Genomic DNA, 14,124 nt, shown 5'->3' with positions numbered 1-14,124 from the left:
CAGCTGCTGGCTGTAGTTGCTGAAAGACATTTCCAATGATCAACAGCAGATGTTTTGCCTTTTTTTACTATGACCTTAACAAATGACCACAAACCTGTTGCGTTTCATCAAGACAAATGGCCCTCCTGAAGAATTGCACCTATTGACATACAGTAGTTTGCATGCCCTCACGTTGAACTCCACACTTCCTGTTTTCCCTGCCTGGTTGTGGTGAAAGAATGTATCTCCTTTAAACTATTTGTCTCATGTTGCAGGAGTCAGTACCTAAAAATACATGACGGTGCAGGTCATTGTCAGTCTCGCCCCTTGCATACCTTGTTCTGTCTGTGTCTATTAATATTGTTTTTCCTTAAGTCATCATATTTTCATCATGTCTCTTGGCCCCAGAGATCCAATGAAGAGGCTATAGTTGTCAAATCTATATATATAATCTCCCAATGTATTACTTTTTCACTCATCTAAGTTTCAAATAGATTATCCTTAAGTTTACAATAGCATAGACCCCCCCCCCCCCCCCCACATTTTCCTTTGTCATCCCCACCTCGTTCATTTGAATTTGTGTTGTTTTGTGAACCCAGGCAAAACGTGTGATTCCATCATCAATCACTGTGAGTGTAACCCATGTTTTAATGGCGGCTCCTGCCAGAACAGAGTGGATGGATATTACTGTCATTGTCCATTTGGTGAGTATTAACGTAGGGGCAACTGCTAGATGATTGAAAACTATCTGGATTGGCAAAAATGACTGTTGCTATCCCCATTGTAATTTATTGTATGTCTCCATGTCACATTTATTCACATGTTGTTGAACCGTTTCTCTCTTCTTAGCATGATTAGCGTTAGCCTATGATGGCAGATGGCAACAGATTCCTAGCTATGTGCTGATTTAGTAGATGCAGCATGGTGAATTATTCATGACTTCCCTGTTTGATTTGTATTCATTCCTTTCGTCCTCAGGGGTCTTTGGAAAACACTGTGAACTCAACAGCTACGGCTTTGAGGAGCTGTCCTACATGGAGTTTCCTAGCCTGGATCCCAACAATAACTACATCTACATCAAGTTTGCCACACTGAAGAGCAACGCTCTCCTCATGTACAACCATGACAACCAGACCGGAGACAAGGCGGAATTCTTGGCTCTGGAGATCTTTGAGGGACAGATGCGCTTCTCGTTTAACTTGGGTAGCGGGACCTATAAACTAATGACCATGATAAAGGTTGCAGATGGACAGTTCCACACGGTTATTGCAAGGAGAGCTGGAATGGTGAGAGTCATTTCTATGTTATGTATATGGCTGTACCAAGCTGTCTTTATTTGTTTTTGCACCATAAACGGTTGGGAAAATATATTTTATTGTAAGTTTTAATGGTTTGATGGGACCTTAATTGCAAAAATGTAGAGGGGAAAATCCTAAAGCCACCAGATGTACATAGAAGATTAGTTTATGATTCAATAGCAGTTATGACCTCCTGGGTTTTTATAGCCGAGAGCAGCGTCCACATTTGGCCTCGTCGTCTTTCTTTGCACCAAAAGATGATAATTAAACTGCCCACACAGTGGTAGTTCTGTATAGGGTTTTCACAGTTTGTAATTATATTTGATTGCTTGTTGTGATTTACAATATAACCTCCAGAATAGCGTCAGACACTGAAACTCCTTGTATTTGAATCTAGTAATTTCTCTGCCAGTTTCTCAATGGCGGGGAGAGAAAAAATCAGCAGCCTGTCCAAAGTTGTATAATGTAAGTCTCCTGCTGGACATCAGATCTGTCATTTCTCACCCTGCACTGGGATTTCATAGGAAACTGGTAAAATCGTTCAATTGTCCGCGTTGAGATGTGCAGAGTGACAGAATGGAAAGGTGTGACAGAATGGCAAGGTACACAACATGCATTGAGAAATGCGATGCTGCCCTTACTGCACTGCAAATATTACGCGTAGGTTGAGGAATGACCATGTTGAGGCTCTTAGCCGAGCTAGAAGAATGGAAGCAGAGCGGGCACGTTTCGTGCCTGAAGTGCCAAGTCCCTGAGGCGGTGTAAAACGAACCTGACCAGTGTGATTGGAGAAGGTGATGTGGGTCATGGAGGTTGTCCCGTGAAGGCCTTTCTTTTTTCAGATCCTCCACTTTTGGATTCTGAGCAGATGAAAACCAGACACCGTTCGTAGTAATGTATGACGCACCGAGAGTCAAGGACACTGTTGTTTATATGAGAAGCATATTTTAGATCACCCTACTGAAATCGGCACCCCAACAAGCATTGTTTAATTGTTTTTACTCTGTTATTATAGCTTTATTATTACAGCAATGGCAATGAGAATAGTATGACCACTAAGTTAAGAACACTAATGTAGTTTACATTTGTTATACAGTCCTGTCTCAATTTAACTGCAACAATTGTGGTCTCATTCTTCTCAAGGCTATTTTTGCCTTATTTCTGTTTGTCTTGTCATGAATGAGAGTGGTTTTAGGCCTCACATAAAAAAAAATCTACAACTGGTTTACACCCTTTAGCATCTACATTCTGTTGTTTTCCTCCTCAACAAGTGTTAAACTTGACCTTTTCACACAAATAATCCAACAATAGTGTGTTTCTGTAGACAATGGCATGTTTCTGTAGTGTTCAACAGCAGCCGTCTTTCTGGATTTGTCATCTAGAAGGTTGGTCATGAGAAAATGATGCTGTTCAGTGACATCACTGATTTTGTTTACCCTGTTTCATTTACCTTCTTCCAAGTTAACCAAACAAAAATAATCCTCCTGGTAGTTATTTTTTTTTTCAAAGGGTTTTTCCTTGAGAAAAACCCTTTTCCAATCGTGTGAGACACTTGACAGTGTGTGTATGCTGCGGTTTGGCTGCAGGGACTTTGATCTGAGAGAAAGGCATTAATAAAATGCCCATCTGGCTCTGACGTGTAGGTCTAGCCCTTCAACAATAGCGACAAAGCCCAGAGACAAATTACTCTTGTTTCCCTTGTTGCTTTTTCGCTTCGTAAAACGTTTCTGTGTTAGCAATTACCTCAGGAGACCGAGAAGGGGAGGGGTCACGCTCTCCGCCATCTCTTGGATGATTTGTGCTCACGCTCCAAGCAGGCCGCTCCGTGTTTACCTAAGATCCTGGTGTAGGTGGAGCATGCGGTCATGGTTTTTCAACACGTTCACACACTTTCCATTTCTCTTGCCACCTCTTTTTTTTTCCACATCAGTCAAGCTTCAGAGACACATAGGGAAAGTAGAACAATTATTAGCATTGGCTAAGGGTGAAAGTCATATCTTAGGGATTCTCAGATTAATATTTAAGTCTACTGTACCTCCCATCTTCATAATGATGGTTTCAAATACAGTATGCTATCAAACGACATTGATTGTGACGTACAAGATCAGTCATGTAGTTATCTGTAAACTGGAGTGCTCGTCTGAGTAAGATATGACCGTCTGAGCTGGTACAACTATCAGGAAGGAACAACGTGTGTGGTGATTTGTTGTGTGCTACTACAGTATATGTACTGTACAGTCCAAGGAGAATAACGTGTGTGTGTGTGTGTGTCTGCTCCCCTCGTCATGCAGGCTGCGTCCCTGACAGTCGACCTGTGTGGAGACGATCAGGAGCCAGGCTACTGTGCTGTGAGCAACGTGGCTGTGCATACTGACTGGTAAGAACACATAAAGTAGAGCTTAGCACACACCCTGGCAGAGTACACACAGAAGAGAATTTGGGTATAGAGGAAGTATTTATTTCCATATGCAAATGTTCATAGTATACTGTATCTATAGTAATGAGAGAGAAAAACAGAATTCCATTTGAAGCTGTTTACTTTCAGAGTGGCTTACCACCTTCAATGTATGCAAATGTCATCATTAGTCACTATCTAAACAATGCAGCAATATCTCAAATCTCTGCAAAGAATGGAACAATCTGTGGGCACATCCATCACCTTGACTGTTCTCAATGAACCCTTGCATATCCAGCTAGCCTAGTGTAAATCATAGTGTATGTAAACACGTACATGGACATCACTTGTACCGTTTAGCATTGTGAGATGCCCAGAGTGAAAGGCCGTCTGGAGGGGGGGGGGGGGTATGCGAGACTCTGTGCGAGCGATCTGGCAGATGAGGAATGGTCCGGGAAGGTCATTGTCATTGTGAGAGGTGCTGACCTCCAGCGGCTTCTCCTTCTCCTTCTCGCAGGATCCTGGATGTTGGGCCCAACAGGCTCTCGGTGGGAGGCGTCAGGTCAATAGAGCCCGTCCTTCACCGCCCCGGCCAGGTTGCCACCCACGACTTTGTGGGCTGCATCATGGAGTTTGCTGTCAACGGCCGCCCGCTGGAGCCCAGTCAGGCCCTGGTATCTCATGACATCCTTGACAGGTCTGGTTCCCTCCCTCCCTCCTTCTCTTCTTCTTTTCTGTCTTTCCCTACACCCCCTCCATCCCTCTCAATCCCCCTAAAACCCCAAACTCTCCCAGCAGGATATCTGGTCATTCTCTGAAGCTCTCAACCCTCAAGAACAGCTGAAGAGCCATCTTTGATATAAATAGCAGATGTACAGTTTTTTTAAATAGTAATCGTAGAATGGAAATTCTTTCTCTTAGTTTGTTGTGAATAGTGGCGAGGATAGATCTTTTAATATGCTAATTCCCTGGATCTTTTATGTTTTTTTTGTATTGTGGGAATCTCATCTGCCGTGTCCTATTGAGGGCCGGCTGTCCACCAGGGGGGCAGACTTGTGTGTGCCTGTCTGACTGTCTGTTTGTTTGTAGATGTCCCAGACTGGAGGGAGCCTGCACAGCCAACCTCTGCAGACACGGGGGCACCTGCATTGACTACTGGTCCTGGCAGCAGTGCAAATGCATGGAGGGCTTCACCGGAAAATACTGCGAGAAATGTACGAATAATTTGGAGGGGAATTTTGTCATACACTTCTGAATTTGACCATCACTCAGAAGGCAGATGGTATCATTTCCTTTGACTTGTGCTTTTCATTCTTTCATAGACATCACGGCCGACACGGCTCTCTCACTGGATGGGACTGGACGCCTTGACTACGCCATGCGCCAGAGCCCCAAACGGGACATCCTGCTGCGCCAGAGCCTCATGGGCTTGACCTCTGACCTCTCTGGGCCCAGCAGCCTCAAGGTTAAGTTCCGCACCCGCAGCAAGAGTGGCACCCTGCTCCACATCCAGGAGAGCAGAAACTACACCACCATCAAGGTAAAGGAAGTCTCCACGGAGCGAAACCCTATCGGGTAACAAGCCACACACAGTACAAATACTGTATGCATGCAGAGATGCGCTTCTAGTGCTAATGTGTTTGTCTGTTTTGCTTTTCCCAAACCATTCTTCTATACTTAGATTTGTCACTCACACGCGTTCATTTGTGTCTGTTTCTCCATCTGCCACTCGGTCCACACTTAAACATGTCACACGTATGCACAATCCTCCCTTTTAACCCCCACCCCCTGAGTCAAAGCTATAAGGGGATCTGTGTCTTTATCACCTCCTCTCATTACCCTTACATATACGCTCCTTCATTCTGCTGATATAGAGTTCAAGGCTTTGACTGATCCGGGGCAGCTGTCCGAGGGCCCAAGCTCTTATTCATCCTTTTCCTTTTTCCCCCAGTCCGCTTCCCTTCCCTCTAGGACACACCGGGTCTCTCTGGTTGTGTTTTCCGGTGCAGTGCGTGTCCCCCCAGAATCCCCCCTACCATTACTACTATACGGCCCAAACCCCCCCCCCCCCCCCAAAGAAAAATATATATATATATGCATAGGGTATAAATAACGTGATGTAAAAGAGATAAGTTAAATTGGTTCTCCAGATCTCGTTTCCTGTGTTTTTGGCTCGTGTGATTTTATTTTTTTCCATTTCCAGATTTTCGTTGTGGGCCTTTAAAATCAATTCTTCCTGAAGCTACATACCATTGCTGATGTTTTGTTTCTTTGAAGGGGAGGCAAAAGAGGTTACTTTTCCACTTTAGGCTGAAATATATGAGATTACCATATACAATGCCTGGCACACTGTCATTTTGATTAATTACTTCTATATGATTCACTCTGTTGCGTATGGATATAGTTTATGCATATTGAAGGTAATAGTATGAAAGTTCCTGCATGCCTAATATGATCATCATAATAATACTGGTATTTGGCATATGCAACCTTTACCTCTGCACCGCAACAGTCGTTGTTGTAAAGGAAAATGTGTTTTCAATCAACGTAACAGGTATAATAACGATACTGTAAATTAAATAGATTATTAGTATTACAAAACAAGAACAGCTCTCCAACTGAAACAAAACATCAACAACATCTTTGAGTTGGGAATTATCAGAGCATACAATCACATCATCATGCTTATCACATTTCTCCACTCTTTCCTTCTCAACAAACATGTACAATACAGTATCAGTCTGTCTACCGGGCCTGCATTCCTGTCTGTCTGTGTCCATCCGTCTGTCCAATCCATCCGTCTGTCCACGTCTGCATATCTGTCCATCCATCTAACTCAGTCTCTGTCTTTTTCCCTCCCAGCTGAAGAACGGCAATGTCCACTACATATCTGATGCTGGTGTGGGGGGTAAGGTGGAGAGGACCCTGGGAGAGATGGTCCTATCAGATGGCCAGTGGCACGTCCTGCAGGTCTTCAAGAACGGCTCTTCAACCTCCCTCCACGTGGACGGGGCACTCCTCAAGCTCATCCAGCACCCCACGCAGGACTTCGGGGGTCTCAACGTCCTGACCATGTCCCTCGGTGGAGTCCCCTCTGGGCCCACCCAGCAGAAAATTGCATCAGGTGAGGTGGTGATGTGTGAAGTTTCTGTTATTGTCATACAGTATGTGAATGGTAAATACCTTTTTCAATTAATATAAGGTATTCTGTTGAATCAGACCATATTAGGTGATGTTGCAGTCCTGCTCTCTGGAGCAAGTGTAAATTGTGTTCTAAATCAGATCAGATGTCACATATCAAATATTTTTGGACTTGAAAATAGTTTGGATAGGGTGAACGAGAGGGCTTCCAGGGGGAAGGGATACACCACTGTACATTTCAGACTTTTAATGGAAAGAAAATGAAAGAAAATGAAAGAAAAGCAATTTTAATGATTTGTTGGCTTCTTTCACACAATAAGGTAAAGATATACTTCAAAATAAACGTGCATGCCTATGGCAGGCTGACTTGCCTAGCACAAAGATTATCTGGTCCCGGTTTCTTGGGGCCACACTACACCAAATAGGAACTGACCCTCGCTTAATATGCATGTAGAAGCATTTGTGGTCTGGTGTGCATTCAACTAGTAAGGATCTAATGAATAGAACAAAATGGGATAAATTCAATAAACATGTGTTTACATCTGTGAGGGAACTTTGTGAAGCAAAATGAAAGTGAAGGTTTGAATTAGTCACCAAAACATTTCTTCCAGATGGATGTCTTGAAGCGATACGAGGTCTGAAGATTGTCTGGCATCCACCTCCAATGTTTTTGAAAATAATTACATTGGCTTCTCTCAGAGTTGCCAACGATTTATTTACGTGTTTGAGAATGTGATTTGTCGAGGTGTTTTCCATGAGGACATTTCATTGAGATTTTGGCCGATGCTTAACCAATTTGCCGACTAAACAAAATTCCTCCAGTTCTGATTATAGCTTTCAGTTCCTGTTATTTACAAGTTGGCGATCCCAGCCACTTGGCACAATCTGAAAAGCGCTCAAACTTAATTCGGAAATTATCACTGTGTTGTCTTAATAGTCGTCCAGGAGTGCTTCCTGTTATTTGAACACCTCTTCCTCTCCCCATTCTTCCCACAGGCTTCGACGGCTGCCTGGCCTATGTGAAGTACAATGGGGAAAATCTTCCCTTCAGCGGAGATCACAGCACTGTCACCATCTCCAAGACCAGCCCAGCTGTCAAGATCGGCTGCAGAGGGCCCAACCTGTGTGAGAGCAGCCCATGCTGGGACGGCCTGATGTGCGTCAACCAGTGGTACACCTACCAGTGCCTCCCGCCCGGCGAATGCGCCTCGAACCCCTGCCAGAACCGAGGGAGCTGCGTCCCTGGCCCCCACTCTAGTTACACCTGCGTCTGCTCTGAATTCTACACTGGCAAGACCTGCGAGACCCTGGTGGCGTGCCTGGGGGTTCAGTGCCCTCAGGGCACACTCTGCAAGACAGCCAACAACGGCGGCTTCATCTGCAGCCCGAGCCCCACGGCCACGGAGCTGACCTTGCCCATCTGGGCGGTACCGGCCATTGTGGGCAGCTGTGCCACAGCCCTGGCCCTGGTGGTGCTCAGTCTGATCCTCTGCAACCACTGCAAGGGCCGCAACAAGACCAACGTGCCAAAGGAGGAGAAGCAGCCCAAGGAGAAGAAGAAGAAGAAGAAGAAGAAGAAGAAAGGGAGCGAGAACGTGGCGTTTGACGACCCAGATAACATCCCGCCGTACGGCGACGACATGACTGTGAGGAAGCAGCCTGAGGGCAACCCCAAGCCAGACATCATCGAGAGGGAGAACCCCTACCTGATCTATGACGAGACAGACATCCCCCACAACAACGAGACCATCCCCAGCGCCCCGTGTGCCCCTTGCCAGATGCCTGAGGCAGATATCGAACACTATGACATAGACAATGCCAGCAGCATCGCCCCGTCCGACGCCGACATCATTCAGCATTACAAGCAGTTCCGCAGCCACACGCCCAAGTTCTCCATCCAGAGACACAGCCCTCTGGGCTTCGCCAGACAGTCTCCCCTGCCCTTGGGGGCCACTAGCTACAACTACCAGCCCCAGTACAGCCAGGCCCTGAGGTCCACCCCTCTCAGCCACTCAGCCTGCCCCACACCAAACCCCCTCTCCAGGCACAGCCCGGCTCCCTTCACCAAGCCCTCGTCCTTCTACCGCAACACCCCCACTAGGGAGCTGAACCTGGCCCGCCGGGATGGAAGCCCCCTGGACCTGCACCACAACGAGATAGGCCAGCCGGGTGCCATGTTCAACTACGCCACCCGGCTGGGCCGCCGCAGCAAGAGCCCCCAGACCATGGCGGGCCACGGCTCCCGGCCAAGCAGCCGGCTCAAGCAGCCCATTGAGCAGATCCCTCTGGAGACAGGACCCCCTGTGGGGCTGTCCATCGAGGAGGTGGAGCGGCTCAACACGCCGCGGCCCCGCAACCCCAGCATCTGCAGCGCCGACCACGGCCGCTCCTCATCCGAGGAGGACTGCCGGAGGCCCATGTCGCGGGTCCGCAACCCGGCCGACGGCATCCCCGCCCCCCCGGAGTCATCATCTGAGAGTGACTCGCACGACTCCTTCACCTGCTCCGAGATGGAGTACGACCGGGAGAAGCCCGTGGCCTACAGCTCCAGGGTTCCCAAGCTGTCGCAGGTCAACGAGTCGGACGCCGACGATGAGGACTACGGCGGGCGGCTCAAGCAAAGGCGTTACTCTAGCCGGTGGGCCGAGGGCGGGCCCGCTGCACAGGCGCCGATGACGGACCATTACACTTTGCCCCACAAACTGGGCCAGCAAGCCGGGGGCTTCAACTGGGACAACCTGTTGAACTGGGGCCCCGGCTTCGGCCATTACGTGGATGTGTTCAAGGACCTGGCCCTGTTGCCGGAGAACGCAGCTGCAAAAGAGATGGACATTGAGATGAACAGTGGGGACGGGTCAGTGACCATTCTGAATGAAGGGGAGGCCGAGCAATATGTATAAGACTATTTATTACAATCCCGTACAATATGGTATGTTCTCTGAAAGACAAACTAAGACAATGTATATAAGAAGCAGAGAACATTGGACTAGCAGTCTCCATTAATGTCTTTGTGCAGTAAGGCAGAAAGGGACACCTGTAATATTACTTCGAACGGAGTGTAAACCTCCTGGAAGAGTTTACCAGTCCTTTCCAGACCTCATACTGTAGCTGTACAATCATTCATCTCTTTAAGGCGTCATTATGCGAAATACATTAACACCAAATGGTTGGAACAAAGAGCCTGTGTCTGAATTCAATTTAGGTACTGCAAAGCTCCATTTTATCTTAATCAAAATGTTTCTGGTCTGTATTACCAATAATGCCACTCCTTTGCAAGACTTCTGTTACATTCACTTGTGAGAGATAAGCGATAACGTTGAAACACTTTGCAGGAGAAATTCCAAAGGCCATAGCAATAGAAACCCAGCCGGGGTCTTTTTTTTTTGTCCCGATTCTCATTTTTAAAAGGAAGCATGTGTGTTTTGATCCCACTGCACCTGTAAGCATCAAGATACAGCCCTAGGTGCGAAAATGAGCGCACCACTTTGTTCGCACGGTAATCGAGGCCTGCCAATGTTATGACACGAGCACAAGTAACCACTTTCTCTGGCTGTATGTGCTCACAGATGACCGGCTAAGCACTCCAAGACCTAAGATTAATCAAGTCCCTGCCTTACCGACATTTGAGGATGGAGAATGGGGAGGTTACTGTTGGTTCTGTTGGCTGGGGGTGGGAAGGTTCTGGGGTGAATAGTCTGGGTCACAATCCTCCGAGCTGGAGTGTTATTCGACCAGCCAAAAGGTTTGGACAAGGCTAGCTGATCCATCCGGTCTTGACATGACCCCGCCCTACTAAGACTATGAACTTGTGTACATTTTTTTTATTCATGGGAAATCATGGAAGTTATAGTTGTCAGTGTTTTTGTCCATTCTTTTTAAATGTATGGTTTCTACTTTTTGTACTGTTTTATTAACTTAAGTGACTTAAGCAGTGTTTTATGGATATGTTCACCTGCTCAAGTGTATGTTCTTACTTTCAGGGAAAGTAAGATCAAAGACTTATTTTTTACATTTGTTACGTATGTAACATCAATATTTTCCACTTTTGATAAAACTATAACATGCTTTGTAAATGTAAAAAGCCAATAACAGAATAAAAAGTATTTATTTAAAGGGTCTCTTTCAATACAAGGTGAGCACACCATGCGGTTAGCAATCTCACTGCAATCCTATGGGGGCTGTCTAAAAATAACGCAAACTTAAAATAGGAACCTTTGAGCTTATATAGCAGCTCAATAATGTGGGTAGTAAGGTATTTTATACTCTAAGGACTCTAAGCCTGTTGTGGGCTGAATTGAACAAAACATTTCAAAAGGCCATTGAGTACCTAAATGAAACTGAGCCACGGTGCTGGCAGCCAAGCACAACATCCAGCGGACTTTGCGACGCAGGGCCCTTGTATTGCTTTCAACAATTATTTACATCTGGCTTATTCAGCAGAACCATTTTTTTCGTAGCCTGGTGATCCGGTATGCAACATGCTTATCTTCTCTGTCATCGAGAAAGAGAGAGAGAGAGAGAGGCCATGGAACCAAGCAAGGAGTGACAACTCAAATCTGGTGGATTACTGTGGGCTCCTGGAGAGGTTCTGTCCTGCCGAGGCCAATGTTGACGAAGCCTGCTTGGGAATGCTGTACCATGCTGATGCTGAAATAATAATAACACGCATAATGACAATGACAGCACGTGAAAAAGAACCTGGAGTAAATACAAGAGAAGATGAATTCAAAATGAACCTCACAGCATCTCTCTTTACTGTTTGTGAGACTGGCATGGCAGGGTATCAAATTGAATAGAGGGGTCAAAAATTGCGTAGCAATGCACTCCAACTATATGTGAATTAGAAAGGGAGACAAACGCCTATAGGTGAGAGGGAAACAGGGCTGCATTAAGGGAGTATTGTCCTACTAAATAAAACTAGAGAAATGGGTAGACACTGTATACTTGTCGTAGAAGGATTTGTTGTAGTTGAAAAGTTGCCAAAATTGTGTTGTTGAATTGTCTTATCGTAATAATTGCCACTAGCTGGTTATGAAATGGAATTGCTACAGTGTATACCGTATATTTCTGCGGAACATAAGATAGAACACTGGATAAACACCGTTAATGTTATTTCAATGGAGTCAAATGGACAAACACTCGTCGGGCTTTATTCAATCCGTATCGCAGAAGTTCAGCGTTACAGCGTGATTGAAAATTAGGGGGTCTCTCCAACCCTTAACGCTGACGCGTTACAGTTTTCATGACAGAAATGTGAAAGATCATTTCCGATTGAGGTGACGAATGCAGCGTTTACTGTGAATGCCGTCTCCGCGGGAACATTGACTTTCAATTTCAATTGGGCTTTACGGCTGAATTTCCGCGTTAGCGGAGGCCGCGTTCACAGTAAGCGATATATGTCGGCTCAATCTGAAATGACCTTTACATTTCTAAGGCGCAATCCGTCACGCTTCAGAGATACAGATTTAGTAGAGGCCCCTAGTCAAGCACAACTTCACATGATTACATTTGTTAGTTTAGCAGTGCAGGGTGACTTAAGTTATCAACGTTCGCCACATGAAGTTATCAACATTCGCCACATGAAGTTATCAACGTGTCAAGTTAAAATTGGAACAAATTGTTTTCCAAGCGAGTGATAATGACGGAGATGCCAACAAGGCGTTCCTGATGTTCTGTATCTCCCCGTGCCAAAACTTTTTTTGTCTTGACTGAAGGCGCGAAAGGAGCTAGAGGCAATTTCCCATGCAGCTTAGTGGTGAGCGAAACCATTTTAAAGTCAACAAGTGTCATCGAATGAAATTGCCATTACAATGGTTTTGATCTACTCTGTTTACTTTGACTTGTCCTCGATGTTTATAAGAGGATGTGGTGTGGCAATATTATTGACTTTCTTAAATCATCCAGTTCGTTCAAAATCCTCCCAGAGCTTGTTTATAAAGATTGATTATTCCTAAGACTCCGGCGTCATGAGGCACGATGAAACTATAACAGCTTTCCTTAGGCTTAAATGATGTGGCTTTTAATTAAAAGCATTGTCAGAGGAACATCAGCCTTATTCACTAACAAGACTCAGTTGTTGGCTGATCCTAAAATCTATTCTGGGAAGTGGCCTGCCTATCTTGCATGTAGTTAAAGCGCAAGAGGATAATCTACTGACTGGAACATCATACGAAGAGTTTAGTTCCAAAACGCTATATCCATTCACTTTTCACATTTGTTTGTTTTATTATCAGAAATGATTGCTTTTGGGTACCTGTTTTGTCTGTGAAATATATTACTGTTCTCAGATTTTTAATTCCTAGATTTTGAATGTGTATTAAAATGGATTTTGTTGCAAAACGCTATATGCTGTATACATTGCTTAGCTGGAATGGAATGTTTGTTTCCTGTATACTTTACATACATAACTCATATTACTGTATTGATTCATTTAAATAAATTATTTTGTTAAAATATTGACGTCACAAATGTATCATTTGTACCGGTCTTTGTTAAAAATGTGACTATTTGTCTGACTATGTCAAAACTATCAGTGCAAAACATTTCTCAGAGTGAGGGCATATATGTAGCGTTTTGCAACAAAACATAGATTATTTATCTCTCTGAAATGAAATGATCTAGTGATATGTTTCAAACTAATACATGTCTGTCATTAAACAACCCCATTGCCACGATTAGAAAGTGAGGTTATTTAAACAATAAAAGCTCATTTACCAACATTTCCCGAAAATTGATATATAGCTTTTTGCAATTAAACTCTTCATTAATGACTAGCTTTTTGAGGCAGGTGTTCATTTATGCTTACAGAATCTTAAGGCCTTGATGGATAAAATGGAGGACAATCGCTGGCTCACTGGTGAAATACTTGCACGTGAAATAACAGCAAAAGAGATCTACATAATGAGGAGTGTTCAAGTTCACATCTGCATCAAAGCTGTGTCGTTGCCTTCAGTAGTGTTCCTCAATGCTGTGCATTAACGCAGCCAAGTCGATGCCTTTCAACTGACATGAAAGCATCAATGAAATAAACTGTGGGTAAAGAGAGAAATGGTTTACATACTTTTGTATGTCTGCATCTTTGGAATATAATATATTGTTTCTATGACTTGCTGGCACATTCTCTCGTCCAAAGGGAAGGATTATGTAGGCTTATACAGTATGCAGGGGCGTGTCCAGAGGGCGGCTACGTCCACCCCTGAATTCTGATTGGCCACCCAAGTGCCCCCTGCCAGCATTCTGAGATCTGATAGATTGTCTATGAATATATTGATCATTTTGACCAAGGCGTTAAAAAAAAGAGTACGACATGCC

At 44.8% G+C, this 14,124-nt stretch overlaps 1 protein-coding gene across 1 annotated transcript in view; it reads left to right on the top strand.

Moving 5' to 3' along the window:
• Positions 1-13,594, top strand: part of LOC139390646 (protocadherin Fat 4-like) — a 96,672-nt gene extending 83,078 nt beyond the window's left edge. Inside the window, exons 10-17 of the mRNA XM_071137911.1 lie at positions 579-683; positions 958-1,265; positions 3,569-3,654; positions 4,190-4,369; positions 4,762-4,886; positions 4,995-5,212; positions 6,535-6,796; positions 7,810-13,594. Of these exons, the coding sequence (XP_070994012.1) occupies positions 579-683; positions 958-1,265; positions 3,569-3,654; positions 4,190-4,369; positions 4,762-4,886; positions 4,995-5,212; positions 6,535-6,796; positions 7,810-9,713 (3,188 nt within the window). The 3' untranslated portion in view covers positions 9,714-13,594. The remainder of the gene's footprint in view (positions 1-578; positions 684-957; positions 1,266-3,568; positions 3,655-4,189; positions 4,370-4,761; positions 4,887-4,994; positions 5,213-6,534; positions 6,797-7,809) is intronic.
• The last annotated feature ends 530 nt before the right edge of the window (positions 13,595-14,124 follow it).

The sequence above is a fragment of the Oncorhynchus clarkii genome, chromosome 31 (assembly GCF_045791955.1).
Source record: "Oncorhynchus clarkii lewisi isolate Uvic-CL-2024 chromosome 31, UVic_Ocla_1.0, whole genome shotgun sequence".
Lineage (NCBI taxonomy): Eukaryota > Metazoa > Chordata > Actinopteri > Salmoniformes > Salmonidae > Oncorhynchus > Oncorhynchus clarkii.
The sequence above is the reverse complement of the archived record's forward strand: the minus strand, read 5'-3'. Positions and strand labels throughout refer to the sequence as shown.